The sequence below is a fragment of the Microcaecilia unicolor genome, chromosome 9, assembly GCF_901765095.1.
Source record: "Microcaecilia unicolor chromosome 9, aMicUni1.1, whole genome shotgun sequence".
NCBI lineage: Eukaryota > Metazoa > Chordata > Amphibia > Gymnophiona > Siphonopidae > Microcaecilia > Microcaecilia unicolor.
Genome location: NC_044039.1, coordinates 14,759,831 through 14,772,996, shown reverse-complemented (window position 1 = coordinate 14,772,996; position 13,166 = coordinate 14,759,831). Strand labels below are relative to the sequence as shown.

The 13,166-nt window shown below is 45.7% G+C and overlaps 2 protein-coding genes across 2 annotated transcripts in view; one reads left to right on the top strand and one right to left on the bottom strand.

Moving 5' to 3' along the window:
• Positions 1 to 2,147, top strand: part of LIN7A (lin-7 homolog A, crumbs cell polarity complex component) — a 74,828-nt gene extending 72,681 nt beyond the window's left edge. The window contains exon 7 of the mRNA XM_030214484.1: positions 2,137 to 2,147. The gene's annotated coding sequence lies outside the window, so the exon portion shown is untranslated. The remainder of the gene's footprint in view (positions 1 to 2,136) is intronic.
• Positions 2,148 to 7,027: 4,880 nt separating this feature from the next.
• Positions 7,028 to 10,943, bottom strand: MYF5 (myogenic factor 5). The gene is made up of 3 exons (XM_030214695.1): positions 10,342 to 10,943; positions 9,106 to 9,181; positions 7,028 to 7,460 (listed from the first exon to the last, which is right to left on the bottom strand). Exons 1-3 carry the CDS (start codon positions 10,843 to 10,845, stop codon positions 7,276 to 7,278), a joined length of 765 nt encoding a protein of 254 aa, XP_030070555.1. The 5' UTR covers positions 10,846 to 10,943; the 3' UTR covers positions 7,028 to 7,275.
• Positions 10,944 to 13,166: the final 2,223 nt, after the last annotated feature.

Here is a 13,166-nt window from a genome sequence, read left to right as displayed (position 1 = left end):
GGGTACATTGGAACAGAAACTTAGGGGCCCTTTTTCTAAGCAGCGTAAGCGTCTACATGCGCCCAATGCGTGCCAAAATGGAGTTGCCGCCCGGCTACTGTGTGGCTCTTGCGGTAATTTCATTTTTGGTGTGCGTCTGATATGAGCCTTTTAAAAAATAATTTTTATTTTTGGCTGCGCGTATTGGACGCGTGCCAAGTGGCATTTGACGTGCATAGGTCATTACCGCCCAGTTACCGCATGAGACTTTACCACTAGGTCAATGGCTGGCAGTAAGGTCTCAGACCCAAAATGAATACACGGCAATTTTCATTTTGCCACACATCCATTTTCAGCAAAAATAAAAAAAGACCTTTTTTACAAGCACGCTGAAAAATGGATCGAAACGCACCCAAAACCCACACCTACACTACCACAAGCCATTTTTCAGTGCACCTTTGTAAAAGGGTCCCTTAATAAATGAAATTACACATTTAAATTAATACCTTTTTAACAAGCTTGTTACATTTATTTGTGAGAGGGTGGAGGAGGAAGGGAGTTTTGTGTTTTACCTTTTCAAATGTTTGCCTCTATAAAATGTTTGATAGCTATATGCATGGCATTTTAAATTTTTTTTATTTCCATTTTGCTCATACCTTTTTCAGTAGTAGCTCAAAGTGAGTTGTAATCAGGTACTCTGGATATTTCTCTGTCCCAGGAGAGCTCACAATCTAAGTTTTTACCTGAAGCAATGGAGGGTTAAGTGACTTGCCCAAGATCACAAGGAGCAGTAGTGGGATTTGAACCGGCCAGCTCTGGCTTGCAAGACTGGTGCTCTAACCACTAGGCCACTCCTCCACTATAACAGCACTCCATGTAGAATCTGAAGTAGTAGCAACATTCCATGTAAAATCTTAGATAGTAGCAACAGAATCTCAAATAATTTATTTGGATTTTGCTCACACCTTTTTCAGTAGTAGCTCAAGGTGAGTTACATTCAGGTACTCTGGATGTTTCTCAGGAGGGCTCACAATCTAAGTTTGTACCTGAGGCAATGGAGGGTTAAGTGACTTGCCCAAGATCACAAGGAGCAGTAGTGGGATTTGAACCGGCCAGCTCTGGCTTGCAAGACTGGTGCTCTAACCACTAGGCCACTCCTCCACTATAACAGCACTCCATGTAGAATCTGAAGTAGTAGCAACATTCCATGTAAAATCTTAGATAGTAGCAACAGAATCTCAAATAATTTATTTGGATTTTGCTCACACCTTTTTCAGTAGTAGCTCAAGGTGAGTTACATTCAGGTACTCTGGATGTTTCTCAGGAGGGCTCACAATCTAAGTTTGTACCTGAGGCAATGGAGGGTTAAGTGACTTGCCCAAGATCACAAGGAGCAGTAGTGGGATTTGAACTGGCCACCTCTGGATTGCAAAACTGGTGCTCTAGCCACTAGGCCACGCCATTTGTCAATGTTTTGTCTTTTAATCACCTGCATGATAGGCTTCCCTGTAGGCAACCAGCAAGAAAGGGTGGGACTGGGAATGGAAAAAGGAAACCCTATCCAAGAGAACAAGGCAACAAGCCAAGGGTGCCCAGTGCTTCCCCTCACCCGCATCTCCTCCGCAACCCTGAAGAAGTCAGACAAGCCAGGGAATGGTACCTGCAAATATTCAGTCAGTTCTCTCTTGGCTCAGTGTTGGGATGATTGCTTAGCTTGTGTGTTTAGCTGGCGGTAAATACTGAGCCGGCCGTAGGAATACACAACTTAGTAAAGGGGCCACTTAACTAGCCAGGTTATTCTCTGTATTTATTTATTTATTTATTTGTTGCATTTGTGTCCCACATTTTCCCACCTATTTGCAGGCTCAATGTGGCTCACAGTATGCCGTAATGGCGATCGCCATTTCCGGAATGAGAAATACAATTTTTAGACTCTTTTCACCTTTCCTTATTGTCTATTTTCTCTGTTTCTTCGATTCTATCTAATTGAATTCTAATTTAATTGTAACTGTGTCACCTCTGATCTGGCAATAGCCTATCAGTGCATTGTAAGCCACTTTGAGCCTGCAAAACTGTGAGAAAAACATGGGGTATAAATGTACAAAAATTGATTAATTAATTAAAGTTGATAAATGTTGAAGTAAATTATAAAGTAAGTTGGATAAACAGTTCATTTCAGGCATGAGAGATAGTGGGGGGGGGGGGGGGGTAGGACGTTATTGTTCATTGGTGACAAATTGATTGAAGCAGTCTGGTGTAAAGAATTCGGTGTTTTCTGGTTCTGGTAGAGTTTTGATGTTAGGTCATTTATGATGTCTTTTTGAACAGGTTGGTCTTTAGTAATTTCCGGAAGACAGTTAGGTCATGCATTGTTTTTAAGGCCTTAGGTAGTGCATTTCATAGTTGCGTGCTGATATAGGAGAAGCTGGATGCATATATTGATTCATATTTGAGTCCTTTGCAACTGGGGTAATGGAGGTTCAGGAACGTACGTGCTGATCTTTTTGTGTTCCTGGTTGGTAAATCTATGAGGTCTGACATGTATGCCGGGTCCTTGCCATGAACGATTTTATGAACCAGGGTACAGATTTTGAACGTAATTCGTTCTTTCAGTGGGAGCCAGTGTAGTTTTTCTCTTAGGGGTTTGGCCCTTTCGTATTTCGCTTTTCCAACTATGAGTCTGGCTGCTGTGTTTTGGGCGGTTTGGAGTTTCTTTAATGATTTGTTCTTTGCATCCGGCGTAAATGGCATTACAGTAATCCAAGTAGCTCAACGCCATTGATTGTACCAGGCTGCGGAATATTTCCCTTGGGAAGAAAGGTTTAACTCTTTTTGAGTTTCCACATTGCAGGGAACATTATGTGGCGCCCCGTAGCAATTAAGTGCTGAATATTGCACTTAGGGTTCCTTTTACAAAGGCGTGCTAGCGGTTTTAGGACTTGCTAATCATCGGCACACCCTAAACACTAGAGTCGCCCATAGCAATACATGGGCAACTCTAATATTTAGCATGTGCTTATTTTTAACGCATTTTAAAAATGCTAGTGCACCTTTCTAAAAAGAACCCTTAACTTGCTGTGCACTAGCTGACTCCTGAAACCTGGAAATTCAATGCCAGCTCACAGACATGGCAGGCATCGAATTTCTGGGGTTTATGCCAGCGATGGTCAGCAAAAACACTGAATATTGGGCCTTTAATGTTACTGTGTAACATGGCGCTTAAATGCAATAGTGCATAGTTTGAAGGTGAGCGTACACATGGGCGGATATGGGCACAGCCCGGGCAGAGTGCAAAGTTCTGCATATAAATTATACAATACTAACATTTATGCACAGTTTCAGCTATCTAGGCATGAGCGTTTACCCTAACTCCGTGTTTAGCGTAAGTGCTCATTCCTAACTTATACACGCACATATATTTCTGGTTATACTAATCCTATATAATAATAATTCTCACCACCAACGGTCTAAAGTAGCTGCCTGTGTCCGTGGCTCCTGGATTGCTGAGCTAGGCTCCGTAGCCAGGCTGACGTCACTCACAGCTGATTCCCAGGCAGGGGGAGGAGTAGGGAAACACGCAGAGCAACTTGCTCTGCGTGTTTCCCTACTCCTCCCTCTGCCTGGGAGTCAGCTGTGAGTGTGCCTCTCAAACCCCCCCTCAGCGCATCACCCAAGCCGCCCCGCGGCACATCAAACACCCCCTCTCCCCCCCCCCGAAGCACATCAACCCCCTTGCCACTCGCAGCTGCCACTGGTAACGCTGTCCGGTTGCTGCTGCTTCTCCTGTTGAGCAGCAGCGGCCGCTAAAAAAGAAAAAAAGCCATAAATGTTTTTAAACCTGAAACGCGGCACCGTAGACAGCCATCAGGCATTGGCTGTCGGCTCTGCAGCCGCTCCTCCTCTCGCCTCTCACGTCGCTGCACTCCTCCGGGGTCTTACTCCAGGGGCAGTGACATGGGGGTGAGAGGAGGAGTGGCTGCAGAGCCGACAGCCAATGCCTGATGGCTGTCTATGGTGCCGCGTTTCAGGTTTAAAAACATTTATGGCTTTTTTCTTTTTGTAGCGGCTGCTGCTGCTCAACAGGAGAAGCAGCAGCGGCCAGACAGCGGTACCAGTGGCAGCTGCGGGTGGCGGGGGGGGGGGAGGAGGGTCGCTGGACATGGGTGGCTGGAGGGGGGGCAGGGGGAGTGGAGGGTCGCTGGACATGGATGGCTGGAGGGGGGGCAGGGGAGAGGGAGGTGGGGATGGGGTCCTGAGACCAGAGAGGTGGGGGTGGGGGACCTGTGAGTGGGGGGGGCACACACTCACTGTCTCTCACATACACTCTCTCTGACACACTCTCTGTCTATCACAGTCTATCTCTCTGTCACACACACACACTCTGTCTCTCTCTCATTCTCTCTCTGACACACACACACTCCATCTCTCACACACACTCTCTCTCAAACATACACACTCTGAGGAAAACCTTGCTAGCGCCCGTTTCATTTCTGTCAGAAACGGGCCTTTTTTACTAGTATTCTATAAAGGAAAGAAGGCTGAGGTCACTTTTAGCATGGCTGTAAAATGGCCGCAATTTCTATTTCCCATTGATGGCCATGCGCTAATTTTCCAATTAGCGTGCGGCCATCAGTGCGTGACCCCTAACCGCCACCTATTTACTAGGCAGTGAAGACTCAAGCACTAACCCTGTGTTAATCGGGCGGTGCACGGCAATTTATCCGTGCTACCTGATTAGCACAGGCCACGCCTATTCTCTGCCTCAAAATATGTCCCCATGCTAATGCGCGCTGATCCCAGAACTACCGCAGGGACACTTGAGCACATCCTTCTAGCACGCAGTAAGCAGGAGTTAGCGCTTACCGCCACTTAGTAAAAGGGCCTCTCTGCAGAGTCCTTTTACTAAAGTGCACTAAAAAATGGCCTGCGCTGTTGTAGGCGCATGTACTGGAAGCGCGCAGGTCCATTTTTCAGCGCACCTGCACAAAAAGCCTTTTTTGGGACCAAAAATGGATATGCAGCAAAATTAAAATTGGCATTTTGGGCCTGAGACCAGAAGCGGAGCCAGGTTGACGGCGCGGGGGGGAGAAAATGGCGTGAGAGCAGACTTCCGCTGGTGCATATTTTTAGTGCAACACTACGAGAAAAAAATAGGCTCCGGCAGAACTCCATTTGGAAGAACGGCCGCTCCCCTGGCGCCCCACCTAGCTACGCCACTGCCTGAGACGTTACCGTCACCCGTTGACTTAGCAGTAAGGTCTCATAAGTTAACCGGGCCGTAATCATCAGCGCACGTCCACTGCCGATTACCGTCCAGTTAGCACCATGTGGTAGAATATAAAAAAATATTTTCTGCTGCGCGTATCAGATGAACGTAAAAAATGGAATTACCGACTGGTACATCTGGTAGCCGGGCGGTAGTTCCAAATTGAAATCAGTTGGACGCGCATAGGTACCTATGCACGTTAGTAAAAGGGCCCCCTAATTCCTTACAAAAGCTCATATACAGCAGGCATCATGGCTGGAGTGGAGGAGTGGCCTAACGTTTAGTGTAGCGGGTTGCGGACCTGGGGAATTGGGTTTGATTCCTGCTGCTGCCTGATGGTTGACAGCAGGGGCATAGCTAGGTGAGGCCACGGTGGCATGGGCCCCCACATATTTAGCCCTGGCCCCCTCTACCCCCCCTGCCATCACTCCCCCCCGCCACTTTTGCCCTCCCCCCGCCACCACCAGGTACCTTTGCTGGCGGGGTCCCTAACCCCCGCCAGCCAAAGTCCTCTTCAGCGCTGGTCTCCGGCGCATTCACTGATCTGTTTCTATGAGTCCTGACTCCTGACGTCCTGCATGGAACGTGTAGGACGTCAGGACTCACAGAAACAGATCAGTGAACGCGCCGGAGACCACCGCTGAAGAGGACCGGCTGGTGGGGGTTGAGGACCCCCACCAGCAAAAGTACCTGGTGGCAGCAGCGGCGGCAGGGGAGGGTCGGAGGTGGAGGTGAGGTCGAAAGTGGCGGCGGAGGTTGGGGAGTCAAAAGTGGTGGGGGAGGGGGGCGGCGCCACCGGGGGGGGGATCTAAAATATGCCCCCTCACCTCGGGTTCCGGACCCCCCCCCCCCCCCCCCCCCGCTGATGTCTGGCTACACCCCTGGTTGGCAGTGGGTTGAGATCCTAGAGAGTCATGTTCAATTCCCTCTGCAGCTCCGTGTGATCCTGGGCAAGTCACTTAATTCTCCGTTGCCCCAGGTACAATGTACTGTCTAGACTGTGAGCCCAATAGGGACAGACCCAGTACCTGTAAAATGAAACTGTAAGCTGCTTAGCTCTAAGCAGTATATAAATACATGAATGAATCATTCATATGGTAACCTAAAGGGGAAAAAATTAGCACAATCTGTATCAGCGTTTTCTGGAAACAGATGGATTGAAGAATATCTTTGGAGTCCTTTTACTAAGGCACACCCAAAAGTGGCCTGCGCTGGTGTAGGCGCGTGTTTTGGACTCATGCTGGTCCATTTCCTGAGCGCGCCTGGAAAAAAGGGATTTTTTTTAAAATTATTATTATGCCGGAAAATGGACGTGCAGCAAAATGAAAAGCAGCACACGTCCATTTTTGGCCTGAGACCTTAACGCCACCCATTGACTTAGCAGTAAGGTATCACGTGCTAACCGGGTGGTAAGTGTCCAGTGCATGCCAACCACCAATTACCGCCAGGTGAACACTCAGCGGTAGAAAATAGAAAATATTTTCTAACGAGTGTTTTGGGCACATGCCAAAAACGAAACCTACCGCCTGGGGCATGCGTTCGCCGGGTGGTAGTGCCAATTTGATGCACGTTGGATGCGCATAGGCGCCTACGACCCTTAGTAAAAGGGCCCTTTGACTTTTTAAAACTGCTATAATAAGTATTGTTAAGAAACCAGGTAGATGGCACAACCTTGTAGAAATATGAATATATTTACAAAATATGGAAGCACTATATAACTTAATGCATTAAACTAATTGTGATTACATTTTATTTAATATATTCATTGTTTATGATTGGCAACTTAAAATTTTATGATATAAAAAAATTAGACTGTTTTTAAACATGCCGCATTTACAGTTAAATACAACTGCCGTAAAGCATCAATATGATATGCACATATACAAATAAGGTGTACGTTTTTTTTGTCCTTTATACATACGACAGAGCGATAGTGCAGGGTAAGTCAGTTGTACTGGGCCTCTGATTTTACGGCAGAACCAACAAAACTGTTGCATTTTCCACGTGAAATGTTTTTGCCATGGCGCATCTCAGAGGACGTGGTAAATGGGATGCGGCTCGGGCGTTTCTAGGTGGGAGTCGGTGCTGCAAGATGGAGAGAGGCAGGTCATCCCCTGAAAACGATGCGCAGACTGGCTGGGCGAGGAGATCCGGTCCACGATGCTGGACAAACAGTCTAGACTGGACAGGGTGGTGCTCTTCTCCGTCTGGCACACTGGGGAGGCAAAGGAGAAAGATTTCAAATGCCATTCTTTAGGGTTCAAGAGGACACTATGAATATTGTTTCCTTATTTTTATAGGACTCAGTGGCGTACCAAGGGTGGGGCGGTGGGGGTGGACCGCCCTAGGTGCACACTGCAGGAGGGGTACATGGAGCTGCCACTTGGCTGTCAGCTTCACTGGTTCCTCTGCTGTTACTTCCTGTTCCAGGAAAGAGGGAGCAGGGAACCAGCATGGCTGCTCCCAGCACCCCAGCAGGAAAGAAGAATGCACCTGGTAGGGATTGGAGGTGATGCACTGGGAGGGATAATGATGCACTGGGGGGGGGGGGGGGGTCATGCTGCACCCGGGGGGGGGGGTGCATAGTGGCAATCCGCCCCAGGTGGCAGCCGACCAACGAACACCACTGATAGGAGTGTCCACTTCACAGTATTGTACATATACCAGATGGTGTTGAGTCTAATTATCAGATTTATATATTGATTTATCAAATGTTGATATCACTTGTCCCAGAGACTACAAAGCGGTTTACAATTATAATAAAAATACAGCTGTACAATGCAGTTATGTTCAGGGCCAGATTCTATACATGGCGATTAAAAAATCCATGTGGAAAACATTTCCGCCTAGGCATATCCTATAAGATTTAAATGTGGTATATAGAATACGCTTAGCTGATATCCCAGTTCCTAAAACTACACGCCTACATTTACACCATCGAAAATATGGCGTAAATCTCTGCACGTAGATTTACATAGACTGGGCTATATTCTCTAACAATGTGCATAAATTTGGGAACGCCCATGAAACACCCATTTCCCCACCCATGGCCATGCCCCTTTTGAACTGCGCACTTTAGAATGTAGGCGCAGTTCATTACAGAATACAATTAGGAGGTCCTTTTACTAAGGTGCGCTGAAAAAATGGCCTGCAGTCGTGTAGGTGCGGGTTTTGAGTGTGCGCAGAATCATTTTTCAGCACACCTGTAAAAAAAAAAGGCCTTTTTAAAATTTTGGCCAAAAATGGACGTGCTGCAAAATGAAAATTGCCTCGCTTCCATTTTGGGTTTGAGACCCTACCGCCAGCCGTTGACCTAGTGGTAAAGTCTCATGCGGTAACCGGGCGGTAATGACCTACGGGTGCCAAATGCCACTTGGCGCACGTCCGAAAAGCGTGGCAGAGAATAAAAATGATTTTTTTTCGGCCACACATATTGGACGCATGGCAAAAAAAATGAAATGACTGCAAGAGCCACATGGTAGCTGTGCAGTAACTCCATTTTGGTACGTGTTGGGCGTACGTAGATGCTTACGCAGCTTAGTAAAAGGGCCCCTTAGCGATTTATACATGTAAATTCTAATTAGCGCCAATTAGTGCTTATTATTGTTTGTTAAGTGCTGTTAAAAACTCCGATTGGCTTGTTAAGCCAATTACGTTGCGCAGGTTGTTATGGAATACGCTTAGACTTCAGCGCTAGGTGTAATATATAGAATCCGGCAGTCAGTGACCTCAAAAAGAGAGGATAACTCTCCAAAATTAGTCACAAATGTATTAGCTTAGTCCAGTAAAAACAAAAACAAACAAACAAAAACATATCACATAAAACTGAATGCAATTAGTCACAGCCCCTTTATACTCACTGTTGTGTATATCAGAACAGTAGATACTGACAAAGCTGCTATTTTTCCGGGACCAAACAGGACTGTTGCATTCAGGCTAAAAGAAAAGAAAAAGAAAATGTGTGGGCACCATTTTCCCAACCCAAATAGCTCCACATACACAAGCCACAATTTGACCCTAACATTGCTGACAATTACTTTTCAAACTATAGCTTCCCAACTCCTATAAGAAGAATTAAGGGGCTGCACGACCAGAGATTCGGTTACAGCGTTCAAAGCATGAACAATGGATTAAAGCAGGGGAAAAATCAGATTGCAATAATTCAGCAAGGCTACTACTTTCCCAGGGCTCCTGGAAACCTGGCAGGGACCTGAGAAATCCATAAAAACCCTCTTGGCCAAGCCACTCCAGCCCAGATGGCTTCCTTCACTGGTCTAGAGACCCTGTTAGTCCACTTTCCAAGGTACTCAATAGAAATAGAATTGAATGGTTTATTTTATTCTGTTTCACTGGTCTAGATAGAAATCAAGGTAGGGAAATAGCCGTCTCCAACTTCCCACCCCCTGGCAAAGTATTTCACTATCTTTTTGCAGGAGGAAGGTAGCGGCAGATGCACGCTACAGATGTTAAACGTGTAACTAGTAAACGTGATAGTAGATGACGGCAGAAAAAAGACCTGCACGGTCCATCCAGTCTGCCCAACAAGATAAATTCATGTGTATACCTTACCTTGATTTGTACCTGTCCTTTTCAGGGCACAGACCGTAGAAGTCTGCCCAGCACTATCCCTGCCTCCCTAAACTGTACCCTATTAACAACTTTTCATGGCCAATAACACGCCAGAGATCATTGTACCCACAAAATCGGAAGACTGCAAGCAGAATTTTTTAGTGTCGCCAAGGAAGCGGGATAAAACCTTGTTCTACAGATTATTCTGGTTGACACAAAAAGGCAGTCCATCGAAGTTACTTTTTTTTGCATTCCGGAGGTGGGGGGTGGGGAGTAGCCAATGGCCAGCGCAGCGGACCCTTAGATCCTGGCAACCTGGGCTTGATTCCCGCTGCAGCTCCCTGTGACCTTGGGCAACTCACCTAACCCTCCGTTGCCCCAGATACAGAAACGTAGATCGGGCGCCCTCTAGGGACAGCGAAAGTGCCTGCCTGTAACGCGTACAGCGCCGCGTATGAATTAAAGCTTCTTAAAAATGTTAGGTCGGGACAATGAACGAAGCCTCCGAAAATGTGCAGCTTTCTTACCGTACTATCTGAGCAGCTGGAATTTGGGCTGCTGGGCTCGGAGCTCCTCTGCCCGGGCAGGCTGTAATAGTTCTCCACCTGTTCCCTTAGGAGATCCTGAAGGCTCTCGATGTACCTGATGGCGTTCCTCAGGATCTCCACCTTGGGTAGCCTTTGGTTGGGGTTGGCGGTGGTGCATCTCTTCAGCGTTTCGAAAGCCTGGTTGACCTTCTTCAGCCTCCTCCTCTCCCTCATGGTGGCCGCTTTTCTTCGGTCCATGGTGCTGGACTTCCTCTTGCAGGCTTTGCAAGCCCACATCAGGCAATGGCCGGCCTGGTGGTGCCCACTGGGGACCCTCACGTGCTCTTCTTCTTCATCTGACTCGGCCAGATCCGTTTTATGAGCTCCGTATCCGACCACCCCGTCCTCCTCGAAATCATTTTCGAACCCCTCCGGAGAAGGGGTGCAGGAACTGTCGTAAAAGAAGTTGACTGCGGAAAACTGGCAAGAGTTCACCATTTCCATTTTCACTGGCACAAGCTACAAAAACAGAGAGAGAGAGAGAGAAGAAGAAAAAGTCTGGATTGAGCTCAAAAGTCAATGACTGAGTCGATTTCGAATCCTCCCGGGCAATCAATCTCCTCAGTGACTAGCGACCAAAGAGACCATGTTCTTATATAGCCTTATTCTGGTAGGCTGGCCCACAGTGACCACTTGCCATTAGCATATGTTGCCACAGCTCTAACTGAGAGCTGTCTGGGCGATCATCACCCAGCTATCCTCTACAGATTATTTCCTGTTTACGTCCTTTGTTTTTTAACAGCCTAACGGTATAATTTAAATTTTACAAAAGCTATTTCGAAATTATAATAGTTGCATGCACTTCAGGTTTTATGGCTTATGGGTTTTGTTTCTGAAAAAACAAAATAGTGTGGTCCTTTTTGGGGGGGAAAAATCTAGTCAAACGCAAACATGCAGGATTGTCCTTATTATTATTTTTTTAGCTGTAGTGTTTTGCCGTGCACTATACTATTTTTAAAAAAGCGCATAAACGGAATCAGGGAATACGTTTGGTCTTGTAAAGACGGATTGCATTTGCTGTCACCGTCAAATAACCCAAGTTTTTTTTGAAAACTCTGATGATCTTTTCATTCACTATAATTGTGCTCTTTTAATCTGGTAATTCTTGAAAGTTTGAGCCTGCACAATGCTTGCACGAGAGTCTGAGCTGCTCCCTTATCGAGGTTTTGTTTTCACATTTCAGGAGTGCGTGCAATGTTAGGAATAGTAAAACAGAAAATCGTGCGGAGTTGAGAACCCGGCTAATGTATTAAAACAAAAACGAACAAATATATGAGTCAGTTGGTCTTCAGAAATCTCTGTCTCCTTTGGCTTGGTCAGGTCTAATGACCTGAAAGTGGCCGAAGACAAAACACTGGCGAGAGGGTTTTTGCAAAGATTTTCTGGTTCCAGGCAAACTCAGCACCGTTACAGATGCGTCCCAGCTGGCCTGTGCAGTCCTTCCCTGGAAGTGTAAAATTTCTAACCCTCAAATCTCTGAGGAACTTCACACAGGTCGGTGACAAAAGTCTTCCAAAACCTTGCGGCTCATCATTAAAGCTGTTAAGAGACCGTTAAAGTGGTAATGAAGCCATTAGCAGCCGCTTGCAAGACAAACCAGCCCTTTGGCCGCTTTTTTTTGTGGTGTCCTTGAAAATAAGCCATAAATATCCTGTTTTCAAAGTCTTTTTCCCCTTCCATGTCTAAAAACAGTAATGGGGGCTCTAATGATAAAAGCTTTAAAAGTCCCTAATGTGCCCTTTAAGAAAATACAATTGCAACCTGTATTAGGACAATGTAAATCCCAGAGCACCAAAATCTTTATTTTAGTGCAAGAATCTAATTCCTTGGGGGGGGGGGGGGGAGGTTCTTTATCTTATTTTAGTTTCTCCTATTTATCTGCATTGTCCTTTGGAAACGCTGGGGCAGGATGTCACCTAATATTGAACATCCAATATCAAAGCAAAAAACTTCTGGAGAAACATAACTTTTTATTTTTCGTTAGACAATTAGATTTTTGTTTCTTAAACGTTTTCTTTTTAAATATATACAAACTGCAGTAAAAGAGAAATACAAGTTAATAAGTAGTTTGTAGAAGAACATAGGTGATACCGCTTACTTCGGATTGAGTAAAGTCTGGGTTTAGCTCTGACTGGAAAATAACTATAGTATTCTGTTTTAAAGACACTGTGGTTTTGTTGTTGTTTTTCTGGACTTCTTTCGATCAATTCTGATGTCAGCAAACGCTTAAATATTTTTTAATGGACCCCACCCTTGCGAATCCTGTTTTAATTTCTGAATTCTGCCGCCCTAGGGTGTGTGATTTTTTGAAATACCCCCTCCTCAACAAAACAAGATCTGAAAAGTATACTCGGAAACAACACTCTCTTCCTCAAAGGTTTTTTTGTTTGTTTGTTTTGCAAAAATTACCTCAAAGTAAAATTTGGGAGGAAACCTGGTAATTGCAGTCCCAGAGCCCTGGTTAATGGGGCAGCGAGAGGGACAAGGACCTATGCAGTAAGCTGGAAACCAGAAATGGTGAAAATGAGACCCCGGTGCAAACTAAAAAAAAAAAACCTGCCACCATTGGGGAAGAGGGGAGGAAAAAGTGAGGGAAAATGCTAAAAAAAAAATCTTCAAAGCAGTTTCAAAGACAACCCAATTAGCTCTCTCTAGTAACAAGTCAACAATTATTTTGCCTTGGGAATATTTGGAGGTTACCTCTTTAAAGACTCGTATTTATTTGATCTGTTTTTCTTTCTTTCTTCCTTTTTTTTATAGCAATA

What these genes read in the sequence shown, in the direction of transcription:
- MYF5 (XM_030214695.1), bottom strand. Translation starts at nt 10,845, where the DNA reads ATGGAAATGGTGAACTCTTGCCAGTTTTCCGCAGTCAACTTCTTTTAC. An exon ending in CCAGCTGCTCAGATAGTACG is followed by an intron (nt 9,182 to 10,341) that starts GTAAGAAAGCTG and finishes CTTTTCTTTTAG; the next exon opens with CCTGAATGCAACAGTCCTGT. An exon ending in CTGTTCTGATATACACAACA is followed by an intron (nt 7,461 to 9,105) that starts GTGAGTATAAAG and finishes TTGCCTCCCCAG; the next exon opens with TGTGCCAGACGGAGAAGAGC.